Here is a 16,532-nt window from a genome sequence, read left to right on the forward strand (position 1 = left end):
AGAGTGTGAGAATATGGTTTCGTCAGCAGCAGCAAGAAGTTTTCTTTATGTTCCAGAACGATGTCTGAAGTCCTCAGCATCACTTCTTCATGCCCCGGAGGTATGAATGATGTCTCCCAAGGATGGACTCACCAGAATAGCCTCCTCCTCGAACAGAGTGGCCACAGACCAGCTCCTGCCAGGCCTGGGCTGTGCCGTCCCACGGGCAGAGGTGTGACGTAGGGGGCCTGTGTTCAGGAACAGTCGTCCGCTAACCACTGGCTTTGTTCCTCGGTGGCGTCATCCACGTTGCTGCCCAGCATGTCTCCCGGAGGAGGATGTCTGCCAGGAGGCGTGAAGGGCTTACAGGGACAATATCCAAGTGTCAGTTCAATTAGAAGACAATTTAAATTAGACAATATAAGGCATTTTAGCAACTGCGTCAATATGGAAAACAATAGGAGACTATGGGATACCTGGCTGAACAGAGCAGGGAAAAAGTGTTTTCTGGACCTCTGTCCTCAGTGATGGCACAATGGGCTGCTGTGACGACCCCCAAGTTAAAACTTGTTTGGCTGCTGGGTAGAAACAGAGTTGAAAGTTGATCTGATTTCCCCCACGTGCGGTGTTATAAACTGTGGTTCTATGCTTAGAGACTCATTTTATGCAAAACACAAAAACAAAAACCTTGAGCAGAAAAAAGAAAATTCAGGGAAAGTACAATGCAAATATACACTCCTTAAATTTTTTTTTTTAATGTTTATTTTTCAGAGAGAGAGCATGGGCGTGTGCGTGCAAGTCGGGGAGGGGCAGAGAGGGAGGGAGACGCAGCATCCGAAGCTGGCTCCAGGCTCCGTGCTGTCAGCACAGAGCCCCACGTGGGCCTCGAACCCACGAACGCGAGATCACGACCTGAGCCGAAGCCGGATGCTGAACCGACTGAGCCCCCCAGGCGCCCCACAAATATGCCCTCTCATAAACAGTTACTGAGTGTATCTTACCAAACACTATTTACACGCTGCATTGATCCTTGGAAGGGGTCTCTGCAGCCCGCACCCGGTGTTTTGGACTGTGAGTCTGATGACGCGTGGCCCCAGATTCTGCAAACCCGCCTCTAGCAAGTAGAAACGTTGTTTTTGCTCCAGTGACCTTCAAAGTGCCTTCAAGATGAGGGCCATCCATCTGGAAAACTTTCTCTGCTCTGAACAGGAAGTACAAGGGAGATACAGTTTCTGTGGTGACATCAGTTTTGGCATTGGCTGCACGCATTAGGTAGTCCTAACCATGAACTCTGGTGGTTACTGCCGATGGCAGACAGGGGGCGAAGTACAGGGAGTCAAGACAAGCCATCTTCAGACCTTTAATTTGGCAGTGACTCTCCTGAAGTGTTCCGGGGCCTTTCAGCTCTGAGGTTTAACGTGGGAGCGGAGGAAGGGGAAGGAGAGGCTCGGAGGCTGGGACCCTGCTGGGTGCTGGAGTGATGGCAAGCTTGCGTCAGCTGTCCCCCACATCCAGACCCACTCTAGCGTGTCTTGCTATCCCTGCCTGACCCCCAATTTCAGAGATCAAAGGAAGGTTTTCCTCTCTTTGGTCTAAGGCCCGCCTTGGCAAATCCTCATTTTCTCCACCCCTCCCGCCCCACGGGACTGACAGAGCAAGCACCTATCCCCACTGGGAAACCCCGTCTCACGCACAGGAATGTGGTTTAGCCTAGTAACCCAGATAAAGACAAGCCAAGACAATCACACGGCTTGTATGGAATTGACACCTTTCCCATAGACACAGTGGTTCAGTCTCATCCAGAGTTCCCTTTTCGAGTACACTTCCCATTTTTAAACACTTAAGTGATTGGATATTTAAACGAAGCCAGAGCTCTGGCTTTTTTGAGGCATCCTCCCCCAATTCTTCAACAGAAGAGACTCTGAGGATACCGAATCCACGGGTGAGGGACATTCTTCCTTTGACAGACATGTACACACGGGGGTTGAGATGTCCGAGGGGACGTGAGAGATTGAAGAGAGGGAGAGTATCTTATATTAAGGACTGTGAGGGTTTGGGGGTGGGAAGCAGATTCCTCCCTGGAACTGGAACCCACAGTTGAGTCTTAGATATATTTTGCTATGGAAATGTTGTAACTTATGGTTAACCATTATTAGTTAAGTATGGTTTGGGGGGCAGAGTCTGTAGGGAAACACATTGCCTATTGTACCGTTAGAGTAGAGCCTGTTCATATAATGCGGGGTGCTAGAATTTCCAGCTTCTGCTCAGAGGCTTGGTTTCAGCGAGGTTCTGGGAAAGATAGTGGAATGAATAATAGAAGGAAGAGACCTGGCAGGAAGAGAAAGACGGAGAATAAAATGGGCAAGTTCAGCATCTGAGAAAGACTTACGACCAGGGGGCTTTCTTTTTAGCAATCCCTAAGCTGTAACTTACTGGAAATACAATTCTACGTAATGGCAATAAAGTAAAGCATTGATCGTTGTCAAATATTTAGAAATTAATATTTATCAGAAGGTCTTTGCTACATACCTGTGTCTTTTTTCATAGCCATCTTGGTTGACATAGAAGTTCATGATTCGGGTACTCAGACTACAGTATAGCTAGACCTGATTTAGGCTAATATGATAATATATGGTGTGAAATAGAGCATCTTATTCTCTACCCAAGTATGAATGCATTTAACTTTAATTCCCTGGATAAAGAGATTTATAAAGACCTGCACCAGCTTAATATATATGCCAACTCACTTTTGTTTTACATTTAATACATTAAAATAGTTTCATTGAACTAAGAGTAGGGAAAGTGTTAGAGTATGGGTTGTATCACATATTTCCAAGACATACTTTATGGAATAAGTCTTTTATACTTAAAAAAGAAAGTATAATTTTACAGAAGAAAGTCACTTTCCTAATAATCACAGTTCCTTTGGACCCTCTTTGAACATTTTTTAATTCAAATTTTGCTGATTAGTATTGAGACAGATAGATTGAAGTATAAGTTATCAATATATACATTTCAACATTAGTATTAGAAAACATTTTTTTAAATTTTTTAAAATCTTTATTTATTTTTGAGAGAGAGTGTGTGAGCAGGGGAGGAGCAGAGAGAGAGAGAGAGAGAGATACAGAATCTGAAGCAGTTTCCAGGCTCTGAGCTGTCAGCACAGAGCCCGACATGGGGCTCGAACTCACGAACTATGAGATCATGACCTGAGCCAAAGTCGGATGCTCAACCGACTGAGCCACCCAGGTGCCCCAAAGCATCTGATCTTTTTTTTAATGTTTATTTATTTTTGAGAGAGAAAAAGAGCACAAGCAGGGGAGGGGCAGAAAGAGAAGGAGACACAGAATCCAAAGCAGGCTCCAGGCTCTGAGCCTAGAACCCGATGCAGGGCTCGAACTCACAAACCGCGAAATCGTGACCTGAGCTGAAGTCAGATGACCGACTGGGCCACCCAGGAGCCCCAACATTAGAAAACATTTTAAGTGTGTTATGAAATGTTTATAAAATTCTTAATTGTCCTACTAATTCAGATGTATATTTTGTGTAATGTGAGCATTCAAATGAGTAAACTTGGGATAAATTTGATTACCTACTGAAATGAAGTACTTGTACTGATAGTTAAAAAGTGATCAGTTGGGTAACTATTAACATGTCAGTATTTACTGTATACAGTGTATTAAATTTTCCTTTTCACTGAATGTATAAAAAACATCCACACAGATGTACCTATTAAGATAATGGAAGATAAACATTAAGTTGAGCTTTCTACCACAGGAAACTAGCTGCTAACTGTATTAGTATTTTAAAAATTGGCTTATCAGTACCATCACAGTATATAGAACACTGTGTTGTGATTGAAACTGATAAATTCCAAGTTTCAGAGACACCATTCTGAAGCTAATTAATAGCACTTCTGTGGTGTTCAGAACTTTCTCACAGTTCTTTTTCCTAATGGCATCATTTTAAGGCACTGGCCGGGGAGGCTGCTAACATTCTGCAGTGCAGAGGACAGCCCTCATGGCTAAGAGCTACCCGGCCCCACATGTTATGTTAACACACCTAAGGTATTCAATAACCCACTGAATGCTGAGAACACAGAGTTAAATAAGACCTCGTTTCTGACTTTTCAACCTTTTTAGGGTTTAGCAGAGAAGGGAGACAGAAACCAGAATTACAGAGCAGTATGGTAAATGCTGAGAAGGGCCAATGTATAAAACAGACCACAGAGGGGCGCCTGGGTGGCTCAGTCAGTTAAGTCTCCGACTTCGACTGAGGTCATGATCTAGCGGTTTGTGAGTTCGAGCCCCGCCTTGGGCTCTGGGCTGACAGCTCGGAGCCTGGAGCCTGCTTTGGATTCTGTGTCTCCCTCTCTCTCTGCCCCTCCCATGCTCATGCTCTGTCTCCCTCTGTCTCTCAGTAATAAGTAAATGTTAAAAAAAAAATTTTTTTTTTTTAAACCATAGAGAAATGGCATCTGAATTGGACAGGAAGAAGAGCGTTTCTCGAGGGAAAGGTCGATTTGAATTAATGAAAGTTAATTAGGCAGAGCACATATTAATCAGGAAGAGAGAAACATCTCTAGGTGTTTCACACAGAGAATCTAACATAGGATTATTCTTACACAGCCGAGAAACAAAAGAGGAGAAAGGAACTCAGGTGAACAATAATGGCAGGAAAATGCTACTGACCCAGAGGCTGGGGGGATCAGGGGGGAGCTGGTTCTACTTGAGCGGGGCACTGGTGCCCCCTGGTGGGAGCTGGGACCTAGGAGGGAGGAGCTGGCCAGCAGAAGTTGGAGCAAAAGAGGAGACCAGCGGCTGCTGGAAATGCCCCTGCTGTAGCCCATGCGGAGAGAAATACCCTGGTGTCTACCTTCCCCCCACACACATCATCCCCACCCTTGGCCAACTTGGCCAGAAGCCCTTTGTCAGAGGAGCCTGGGAATTGTGCTTCCGTGTAATACAATGAGACAGAAATGGCTGGAGAAAATCAGAGCAAACAAGGAAATAACCCAAAGCACAGCAGCATGAGAAAGCCTCACTGTAAATAATTCAGCATGGCTAGAGTGAAAGGGATCGTGTGCTCGGCTGAGATCTGACATCTTCTCAAGGTTCAGAGGTGGCAGCTGGGGATACTAGATGAAGTGGCAGGACTCCGTTGGCAGTGTTTTGGGAAGGACGCCGGCCAGCCTGGAGGTGAGTCAGATGCGAAGGCAGGAGATTTTTCAGGAGGCTAATGCAGGTGTCCCAAGTGGAAGGCACTGGCCTAAAAAGGCTGGAAATAAGGCTGCGGCAGCCACACTGAGCATGGATTGTTGAGACTGGACTAGAATCTCTAAACTTGGTGACCAAGGAAGATCTGGAGGGAAAGGAAGTGCTGTAGGATCACCCCCAGGTATGGGCAGTGCTGGGCCCAGGCATGGCCAGCATGAGGCAGTGCTGGGCCCGAACCTGGTCCCTCTGATTCCCACTCCACTGTGCTTTCCACCCGTAGTGGGCTGACGAGGAGTATGTGTCTCAGAACCACTGGGTCCCAGGGTCCTAATCTTTACAGCTAGGTGTTAGATGTTCCCAAAGGCAATCTTCTGCGCTGTGATCGAAAGATTTAGACTTTCAGATTTCAATATATTTTCCTCCAGTGGCACGTTTTCTGTAATTTACATGAACACATTACAAATTGTTCAACCTGGTATATAGTTCTGGGTTTCAAATTCAAGTATTCTAAATTCATATTTAAAAATTATTGGTCATAGTTGTTTTCAGAGAATTCTCATTACGAGTGAAAGGAAATGTTCTATTCTAAAGTTCATACACCCCAGAATCCAGCTTGTAGACAATGGATTTCACAATATTCCCATCTAAAATTCTTCTTGTATTCTGTTCATAAATCTCTCTGGCAGAGCTCCCACAATTTGCAAGACTTACTACAAAACCAGTGATTGAATCACAACCCTTGTTAGTTAATAGAGGTCAAAGTATTAGTTCTAAATAATGCTACTTGGTATGTTTCTCGGAAATTCCAGGAAAAGCCTTTTTCCGTGATTTTCAGTTTCATTCCAAGCAGCACACAACAATCACATTGTTGAGCTGCATGAACGAAATAGTAAGTCACTGGTCTTTTAAAAAGCATGTTGCCCCAATCAGAAACTCGGCATTGTGTATATTTTACTAGATCTGTAACTTAAGGTTTAAGTAAATACTTAGACTTTTTAGTGTTGTAAAAATTTAAACATCGTCACATTGGAAAGATATGTGGGGATATGGCGAGTTGTTATGTTGGCATAGACATTGACAAGGCAGGATAATAGATAACAATATTACATCAAGATAAACTTAAATAATTTACATGTGGCACACCGTTCTTATTCTCAAAGAGTTCATAGAAGTCTTGTTCTGAAGGCAGCCATAAAAACCTATCATTATAAATATGTCTTGGTAAAGCAATTTGGTGAGATGCCCATAACCCACAGAGTAAGGGGGCATTAATTTTAGGAGCATCAGGAAGGGATTCCCAAAGATGATGACACCTGTAGACAGTCTCAAAGTGTTAGACTTAAAGGGATGTGGTTTTTTCTAAACCTGTTTTCACCTTAATTTCTACTACTTCACGACACCGAGCCATCCTTCCAATTATATTGTTCTACTTAATAGAACAATAGGGTGACCAGACATCCCAGTCTGCCAAGAACTTCTCCGGTTTCAGCCCCGAGAGTCCCATGTCCTGGAAAACACCTTACCCCTGGGCCAACTGGGCCAACTGGTCACCCGAGTTTATTGCCTCTCAGTCAGAATTTAGGTTCTTGGGTCTTCCTTTGCTCATGCCAAGTTCCCACCCAGAACGGGTTATCACCTTGTCACTGTTTTGAGTTTGTCATGGGGCCTACACATATCCTTGTACCCAGCAGAGGTTCATGAATTAATTGGTTGGTTGATCTACTGTAGACGTAAATGTTGGCACCTGCTCTTGGATAGATGGCACTGAAGCACAGATTACTCAGATGACGGTACTCAAGATTCATGTGACAGCACTGAGCTTAAAACCTGGGCCTGCCCCCATGCCCGTCCTAGAACATTCCCAAACTGACGCAACATTAAAATCGAGCACTGCCTGCACCCCTGGAGACTCCAGGGGCAGCCTGACACATTTTCATCCTTCGTTATAAAAGGTCTCACAATGCCCTCAGGTTGTCTCCGTCCAGCCAGATTACAAGAGAAGGAGCGTGTCTGCTCCTCTGCATCCAGTGCAAGTCGCAACAAGGCCATCAGTATTGTGTAATATGCCATCAGTCGGTGCCTGTGACTGGACTCGATGTTTGCATAAACTGTCTGCCTCGTTTCGAGATTGTGAGAAGCCGAAACAACCACAGTCCCCTGTCCCTCTCAGAATGGGTGAGGGTGGATGGGATACTCAGTGGGAGACTCATTTTGCAATTGTTTATAGATTTCACATCCAGCCTCAACGCTAGGATGCTTCAAGTTTCTGCTTCTTGAATGGCTCATTCAAATGCAGCCCACAGCTCTTCAGGATCCCTAATTTCTCCATTAGAACATTAAACTGTAGAGGCATGTGGTACTCCCATTAGGCTTCTGAGTAATGGAATTGAGTAAATGGACATCAGAAAGGCTCGGCTACATAAGCCTATGTAGCCTCCCTGGTCCCAGATGGAATCAGCCCTTGAACTGGGAATCTCCCTGGGAATCCCTCAGGGAGCTCCATGTAAGGGCAAATAAAAATGAGCCCATGAGAGAATTTACGGAGTAGAATCAGATGAGACCTCTTTGCATGAGGTCACATTTTTTCCCCCGCACTGGAGAGAGGACTAAGCTAAATTGGGACTTAACCTTAAGGTTTTTATGCAAATGTCTGCTCCTTTTCTTCTTCTGCCTTTAATATTGCCTTCAGAAGAGTGGCCTTGACTGGCATAAGGACCTCTGGGATTTGACTTGAGTTGGGGTTATGTCACGAGGCACTGAACTCGGTGTCAGACACCAAGATATGGGTTCCTATCCCAGCACTGCCTCTCTCTTTTTTCATTAGTTTAAAGTAGCGGAGAGGAGCATAGGCTTCGGAAGAGGCAGCTGCGGGAACCCCCAGCACCCCCTGCCCAAGTGTGCATTTGGTTATCTATAAAATGGAAATTATTCTGTTGATCTTACAGGTTAATAGGAGTACCCAGTGGCAGGTCGTTTCAAAAGCACTTAGCACAGGGGCGCCTGGATGGCGCAGTCGGTTAAGCGTCCGACTTCAGCCAGGTCACGATCTCGCAGTCCGTGAGTTCGAGCCCCGCGTCAGGCTCTGGGCTGATGGCTCGGAGCCTGGAGCCTGTTTCCGATTCTGTGTCTCCCTCTCTCTCTGCCCCTCCCCCGTTCATGCTCTGTCTCTCTCTGTCCCAAAAATAAGTAAAAAACGTTGAAAAAAAAATTAAAAAAAAAAAAAAAAAAAAAAAGCACTTAGCACAGGGGCCTGACATGTAGTAAACGCTCAGCGAGTGGTGGTCTTTTATGGTGAATATCGCAATCTTCCCTACACTTCTTCACTGGCTAATCACTAATTGAGAAGGGGGTGGCTGTGACATTTAAGCCGGCCCACCAAGGCTGAGCAGGCCGTGGCCTAATGGGCAGAGAGGAAGGAGAGCAACATGTTCACTTGGGGGAGACAGCATGGACTGCAGGTGTGTGGTGGCCTTAATTAAGGGCACGGGGAAAGAAAGATGAAGGTGCAACATTGGTTTAATTTGAAGTTTTGTGTCTGAATTTCTAATATTTAAGTAACATCCTTACTCCATCCCCCAGCCAATACGAATCCTGTTGACAGAGGCCCTTCACTAATGCTGTTTCCTTTACAAAGCGCGACCTCATACATGCAGCCTCAGCTTGTCCCTTGTGCTTGTGTTTCTCTGTAGCACTTTGGCTATTTTTGCAGACAAGTGGGCAGCTGACAGCATCTTGGTCTTTGCTACAGCTCCTTACACTGGTTCTTGTAGCCAGTATGCCTATCAGCTGTGTGAAATTTAACATAGGTTGGTATTTTACTGTAACACGTTTTGAAATAGTTGTTGGTGGGTTTTTTTATTCAGTAATTAAGAATTTCTTCCATTTCAAATAAAGAGAAGGCCCGGTGTGGAATAACGCCTTGGCCTTGGCATTCCAGCAGTTTTTCAAAAGTTTTAAACAAGTTTCAATGGGTTCAAGGATTTACCTTTGCACTGAATGCACAACCCATCATTTTTTTTTTTTTTTTAAGGAATGTATGTTTGCATTCTTCCTTTTAATTCATTGTGAAATCAATTAGGAAAGGTAAAACTTTAACTTAATTTAGAAGCTTTTAAAAAATTTTTTAGAACGTTTATTTATTTTGAGAGGTGGGGGAGGGGCAGAGAGGGAGGGAGAGAGAATCCCAAGCAGGCTCCACGCCGCCAGCAGGGAGCCGACGCGGGACTCGAACTCCTCAATCCTGAGATCATGACCTGAGCCAGAGTTGGACACTTGACCAACGGAGCCAGCCGGGGGCCCCTAATTTAAGACAGTTTTGACCTGATCAACCCTGTCATGGGGCATGCTTCTTTCATCCCTGCAATTATTAGCCAAAATGAGAAGCCGCTGTTCATAGAGGTTCTTCCGTGGGAGGAAAATGACTAAATCCCGGCTTTGTTTTCCGCTCCAGGCTGTGGCCGCAACCGAGGAGCCTGATGTGCACAGCAGGTGCGAAAGCCCGGCCGGCAGCAGCCTCGGAGACGAAGGTCTGCGCCTGGGGCCTGTGGACACAGATGTGCATGTGGGTTTGAACCCCGCTGCCCTGTGGCCACGGGCTCGCCGCCCCGAGAACATGACAACAGCCCGGAACGGCCATGGCCGACTCGCCGCGATCCCCTGTTCCGTCTCTGATTCCAAAGACCCCACAATGGTGACCTACCCAGCGTGTCAGAATGGAGGCTGCGGCAGCAACCCCTGCGGGGACGCGGAAGGCGCCGCGGAGGCCAGACTCAGCCCCGCCGGGCTCATCCGCCTCTTCTCCGTGAGTAGGAAGAGGGCCGGCGCCAACCCGGAAAGGCCCCGCTCCATGGTCCTGATGGGAAATTCCTCCACCTGGAACGCCCTTGCCTCCTTCCGGAAAATGGGGTCTTTTAAAAAACTGAAGTCCTCCGTCCTTCAGGGGATTCAGCACCGAGAGGGGTCAGATGCGGCAAAGGAAGACGCCCCGGAACGCCACCCGGGGGAGCCCATCCCGAACGGTGCTGCCGCCGGAACGCACACCGGCAGGGGCCCCTCCTCGGGGCCGGCGAGCGACCCCGCCGCCAAGGCGGCTCCCGGGGGCGCGTCGGACTGCTCCGACCCCGACGAGGCCGACGACGCCTTCCAGAGGAGCACCCACCGGTCCCGCAGCATCCGCCGCGCCTACGGCCTGGGCCGCATCAGCTTCCTGGAGGGCGAGAAGCACCAGGGGTCCCAGAACCACGTCGGGCCCCTGGCCCCCGTCTGCCAGGAGCCCGCGCCGTGTGCGATTCTAGTGAAAGACTCTGAGAACAACAGCATCGTCTACCGGAAGAGCAAGAGCACCGACAACTTGAACTTCCTGAAGAAGAGCTCCTTCAAACGGAAGTCCACCTCGAATCTCATGGACCTCAAGGGGGCGCCCGAAAAGCCCGCGCCCCGGAGGACGCTGAGCAGTTCGTCCGCCGACTCGGAAAAGTTCGGCGGGGCCGAGAGGAGGACGAAACGCTGGAAGAGCCCGCTGCGGGCCAGGGACTTCGACAGAGTCCTGAGGTTTGTGAGCGGCGCCGCGGACGCGGCCTGGCGGAGAGAGAGCCCCCGGGGCGGGGCGCCGCCGCCGGGCGAGGCGAGCCGGAGGCTGCAGGTGCACAGCAGGCTGCACGACGCCTACTCCCGCCGCGTGTCCACCAGCGCCGAGCGCGAGTGGAGGAGGTGCGCAGGCGCGCACGCCGCCCCGGGCTGTGGCCCGGCGGGGGCGCGGAGCCCCCCGGTGGACGCGGCCGCGGCCGCGTGTCCCCCCGAAGCCGCAGGCTCGCGGGCGGCGGCGAGCGCGGGTCCTGGCGCCGGCAGCGCCTCGGCGAGTCCGGCTGCCGAGGACCCGGGCGGACGCCAAGCTGGCAGCCGCTTTACCTTCGAGCCGGAGCAGCCGCTCACCCCCCAAAGGCCGACCACGCCCAAGCCCCCCAGCCCTCAGAGCCCGGGCGCGGGAAACGCCACGTGTCCCAGCAGTCTCAGCGCGCTGTCCCTGAGTTCAGTGGACAGTGAAGAGAGGGCAGAGGGGCCCGCGTCCTCCCAGGATTCGGCGCAAGCCACGTGTGACAAGGGCAGTGACGACGGCAGCGTCGGCAGCCACCCTCAGCTGAGCCCCCACCTGGTGTCGGGTCCCGAAGAAAGGAGGGAGGAGGTAAGGGCCGGGCGGGGGCCCCTTGGAGGTGACCGGCTGCGGGGTACCTGTCACAGCGTCACCCTTCATGTCTCCCGGGGGTTGCCGGTGCGCTGGGGTGTTTTCCGCTGGCATTCACCCTCTTGCCTTCACCTGCCGTAGAAGCAGGCGGCCCCGTGCTAATTGCACTGCCATCAAATTCCTGCCAGGTTGCTGTTTACCAAGTTCACCATCATCTCCGCCTCTCTTGTAATAAATTGCCACCCAGTGCGATTCCTTGAGAGGCACCACACCATTCATTCAAAAGCAGATTCCATTGAGCACCAACCCCATCGTCGATTCTGGGGGGTGGAGGTGGGGGGTAGTTGATAGAGACCTCTGTCCACTCTATGCAGCTAGTAGGGGCTCTCAGAAATTTGATTTTTGCAACATTTTGTATTCCCATAGCTCTCTTCTCTGTGTTTTAAATTGTCTCTGTACCCTTCCCAACAGAGTACATGTAAATGAGATGCTTCACGTTAAGACCCCGTTCGAAGTCTCTTTTATTTCCTAGGAATGAATTAGAAACGTGCGGTTTGATACCTGTCAACCTCCGAGTGATGATGGTTCAAAGAAATTCTTATGATGGTTACTTGACTTACTTTTAGAGAACGTAAGCATCTCATGAATTGAATCAACTGATAACTGTCAAGGCTACAGGAGCAGTGTTCTTTTCATATCCTGTCAGGTATCCAGACAACTTTGCCTGACTCTGTAATTTTCACTCATTTATAAATGCATTCAGTACAGTACAGAGCTAAAGGATGAGGAAATGCATCCATGTGTGTATACTGCAAATGCTTCTCCAAGTATATTTCTAGACTGTTTTATAGGTATAAATTGGTGCTTGCCATGGAAAATAATCCCCTGGCAACTGTTCCTTCCCACTGATCCTTGGAGACGACCTCAGTTTTGTCTTAATGTCTGTAGATGAGGGATTACACAGCCGCTTTTGCAAACTTGGGAGCCAGGATAGCCTCTGGACCGTATGTTTTCACTTTTGCTTTTCAGAGAGTCTTCAGAAGTAGAAAGCCTATCGCAGGTCACTTTGGGGAGATCTCAATTAGCCTGAAGCATCCCCGAGGCAGCCAGAGGAGTGAGGCTTTGTAGATGTGAGTTTGTATGGAGACCTCAGGGCCAGTGTGTCTTTAGAGGTCTTAGATATTGACGGCCATTTGCTCCTTTGCATATTTCCAAAGAAGCCTTGTGGAACAGTTGTAAGGACACCAGACTAGTTGCCAACCTTTGAAGGAGCTCCAGTCCTGCTAGCTCTGCTGTATGTCATTGGCCAAAGCCTGAAGCGGGCTGGGCTTCCTTGACTCCTCTGATGGACGACGAGATGATGTGTAATTCCTTCCACCACACATCCAACCTGTCCCACAGATGCTTTAGAGCCCCCCTTCATCGCTCCTGGAGGAGCCCGAACTCTCATCCCCTGCTCCAAAATAGAAGATTCGCATAGTTCTAGAGGCTTCTTTATGTGAAAGGTGGGGATTTTATTTTCTACTTAATGAAATCAGTGAAAATCATCATTAAAACATTTTCTTCCTGAGTGCATATTAAGTGAACATATGCATATTGTTTTCAGAATTATTTTGATCATTATATAGTTTACCCGTATATTTGCTAAATTTAATTTAATTATACACAGTTAATAATTTAATAATACATATAATTTAATTTCTACCCACAAAGAAATTGTACCAAAGATACAAAGCAGGGCACAAGTTATCAAAAGTGCACATGTGTGGATAGATAATTCTACAAATTTGTCTCAAGATGTTTATCGCATTAAAAAACTTTTTTTTAATATTTATTTATTTTTGAGAGACAGAGAGAGGGAGAGAGAGAGAGAGACAGAGGGAGACAGAGCACAAGTGGAGGAAGGGCAGAGAGAGAGGGAGACACAGAATCTGAAGCAGGCTCCCGACTCTGAGTCAGCACAGAGCCTGACATGGGGCTCAAACCCACAGACTGTGAGATGGTGACCTGAGCCAAAGTCACATCTTAACCGACTGAGCCACCCAGGTGCCCCAGATGTTTATCACTTTTTAAGTTGGATTTATTTTCTCAAACTTAAGCTTCCTTGTGTGTGTGTGTGTGTGTGTGTGTGTGTGTGTGTGTATGTTTTAATGTTTATTTTTGAGAGAGACAGAGCACAAGCAAGGGTAGGGGCAGAGGGAGAGGGAGACACAGAATCCAAAGCAGGCTCCAGGCTCCGAGCTGTCAGCACAGAGCCTGATGCGGGGCTTGATCTCACAGACCACGAGATCATGACCTGAGCTGAAGTCGGACGCCCAACTGACTGAGCCACCCAGGCGCCCCTCAACCGTTGTAATTTAATAGCACTTGTTGGCCATCTCGTATAACATTACACAAAATTAAATTTCAGTTTCTTTTTTTTTTTTTTTTTTTTTTTGCAGGGCCCAAAAGGTTTAAGTTTTATTTCTACAAATCACAGCTGATAAACACCAAAGCCTTAACATGTAGAGACCATGCTCCCACTCGGGCCTGGAGCACCGCTCTGCGAGAAGAGCTGCTCCCAGGAGAAGGCGTGATGGGACAGGCAGAAACCTGCGAAGTCCAAGGTTCAGGGTGAAGAGAGGTCGGGGCCTGAGGGCCTCAGCCAGAGCAGCCCCGACAGCCGCAGTGCGTGCACTCGATGATCCGGCCCACTTCCAGCTTGCTTTTGGGGACCCGGCAAATGCAATTCGTCCCAAAATTGGTGTCCCGTGTCTGAATGCACCGCAGGCAGCATAAATTCTCATACCCCTGCTTTTTCCATTTTGCGATCAGGTTTTTGTCTGCGTAGCCTTCTTTAATACAATATTCATATAGTTCTCTGCTTATGGCTTTCCGCTTATAAAAGAGGTCAAAAATATAGCGGGTTTTCTGGTGGTGGATCCTGAAGATGGGCCACAGAGATTCCACTTTCCTCTTTCCCTCATGAGGTTCTGTTTCAGCTTCTCTCATCTTTTGATCTAATTCATCCAGTGTCGGCTCGATCAACTCCCAACCATCTGGGGGAGCTTTCCGGCTTCTTTTGACTTTAGGCATGTTTCCCACAAGATAATTTGCAAAGATCTCAGGGTCTGCTTCCCAAGAGTGTAACAGAAAGATCTCTGATCTCTTCAGTTACAAACTCAAGTTCTTGTCCAGCTCTACCAATTACGGTAACTTTGGGGGAGGTCACATTCCCTTTCTGGTCTTCAGTCTTATCTGAACCACCGTCGCCGTCAGCCGCCTCTTTATCGACGGCTTCCGCTTCCTAAATTTCAGTTTCAATGTACTTTAACATACAGTGGGTTATTTAATTCAGTGATAGTATGGTTCTACTTACGTGCTTAGAGCTAGTTGAAGCTGTGGTTAGTGTTGAATGTAATAGAGGTCGAGGGGCGCCTGGGTGGCTCAGTAGGTTAAGCGACCGACTTTGACTCGGGTCATGATCTTGCGATTTGTAGGTTTGAGTGCCCCCCCCCCCCCCCCCCCCCCCCCCCCGCCCAGGGCTCTGTGCTGACAGCTTAGAGCCTGGAGCCTGTTTCAGATTCTGTGTCTCCCTCTCTCTCTGTCCCTCCCCCGTTCATGCTGTATCTTTCTCTCTCTTTCTCTCAACAATAAATAAACGTTAAAAAAATTTTTTTAAAGGTTGAAATCTGTGTATTATATTTAAAATAAATATTATAATGCAGTTTTCAATAAGGGAGAATGGTTTAATGTAGAACCATTTATGTATAAAATGCCACTCTCAAGGTGACAAAATAATCTTTGGAAAACCATTAGCAGTTTCACAGGATTTTGTTACTGTGAAAAGGGTGGGAACATGTCCCGCTACTCACTATCGAGAAATCACCGCGTTAACTTTATACTTCTGCCACCTAGTGGTAAATTTCCTTGTAAGAGTAACTTTGGAAGGATGCCCTAGAATTGTTACTTGGTCCGGAAATGCAGTTTAGCATGGATGCTTGTGGACAGTGCTACCTGTTCCCTGATAAATGTACAGGCACAGGAATTTAGCATGTTTTCGCTGGTGTTCCTAGCAAGTCACAGGGTAATTCCATCGCCTGAAATGGCGAAGAGGAAAGGGACCCTGTCCTTAGTCATGCAGTATAGATTCAGAAGTGTGTGGTAGTGTTGAAATATGCCATAGATGAAGCTCTTTTAAATGATGAAAGTCTGTTGTAACTCCTTAATAGGGAGCTTTAGTCTTTTAGTAGGTGTTTTTAATTTGGTGTGAATCCCAGCTCTGCTGTTCCAAAGAGAGCCACAAGTGGAGCAAACTGCTGAGCTTTCCCTTGGCCTCAGTCTCCCCAGCGTAGAATGTGGGACAGCTCCATCTGCCTTGGATGTTTGTAGGAACCAGGGGCATTAGGTCTAGCAAGCACTTGGCCCAGTGTTGAACACTGGCTGTCACTGTGTGATGGTTACTATCCACTTAGATGATGTTCCCATCCTCGATCGACCTGACTTCTTGAGACATGGGCCAGTTAAGGTCAGATTTTTCCAGAAATGGTTTTGACATGCCACTGTGTTATAGTCTTAGGGAGGACTGTGAAGATGTTCAGTCAGTTAGTTTGATTGCACATTAATTTTTTTTTTTTTTTAACGTTTACTTTTGAGACAGAGACAGAGCATGAACGGGGGAGGGTCAGAGAGACGGGGAGACACAGAATCGGAAGCAGGCTCCAGGCTCTGAGCCGTCAGCCCAGAGCCCGACGCGGGGCTCAAATTCACGGACCGCGAGATCGTGACCTGAGCTGAAGTCGGACGCTTAACCGACGGAGCCACCCAGGCGCCCCAATTTTTTTTTTTAAAGCATGAGAGTGTGGTTAGGTTTAGTTTAGTTTAGTTAGGTTGCAGGATGACCTAACATTTATGCGTTCATTCAGGATTGCACAAAGCGAACTTGCTGAGCACCCACCAGGCGTAAGACACTCAGATATAGCTCTGTAAGGATGTCGAGGACATTATAAATGAGCTAAGATGTATGCAAATCATATTGGAACTATGTAGATTAAATCCCACGAAAGAGGCAAAACCATTTGCTGTGGGATTTCAGAAGAGTTGCAGTTTTTACGCATGTATCAAATCAAGGAATGCTGAGTAAGGGTGACTGAATCTCGTTTGAAGAAAGCGCAATG

General features: G+C 47.6%; 2 protein-coding genes across 4 annotated transcripts in view; one reads left to right on the plus strand and one right to left on the minus strand.

The window, feature by feature from the left end:
* The window catches only part of SPATA13 (spermatogenesis associated 13), a 351,830-nt gene that overhangs the window by 257,281 nt on the left and 78,017 nt on the right, over positions 1 to 16,532 (plus strand). For all 3 annotated transcript variants that reach the window (XM_058689759.1, XM_058689767.1, XM_058689776.1), the window contains one exon: positions 9,646 to 11,376. In XM_058689759.1, coding sequence (XP_058545742.1) covers positions 9,646 to 11,376 — 1,731 coding nt within the window. The remainder of the gene's footprint in view (positions 1 to 9,645; positions 11,377 to 16,532) is intronic.
* On the minus strand, positions 13,819 to 14,657 carry LOC131488234 (protein BUD31 homolog). The gene has a single exon (XM_058689813.1). It carries the CDS (start codon positions 14,449 to 14,451, stop codon positions 14,017 to 14,019), a length of 435 nt encoding a protein of 144 aa, XP_058545796.1. The 5' UTR covers positions 14,452 to 14,657; the 3' UTR covers positions 13,819 to 14,016.

This window comes from Neofelis nebulosa, chromosome 1, assembly GCF_028018385.1.
Source record: "Neofelis nebulosa isolate mNeoNeb1 chromosome 1, mNeoNeb1.pri, whole genome shotgun sequence".
Taxonomy (NCBI): Eukaryota; Metazoa; Chordata; class Mammalia; order Carnivora; family Felidae; genus Neofelis; species Neofelis nebulosa.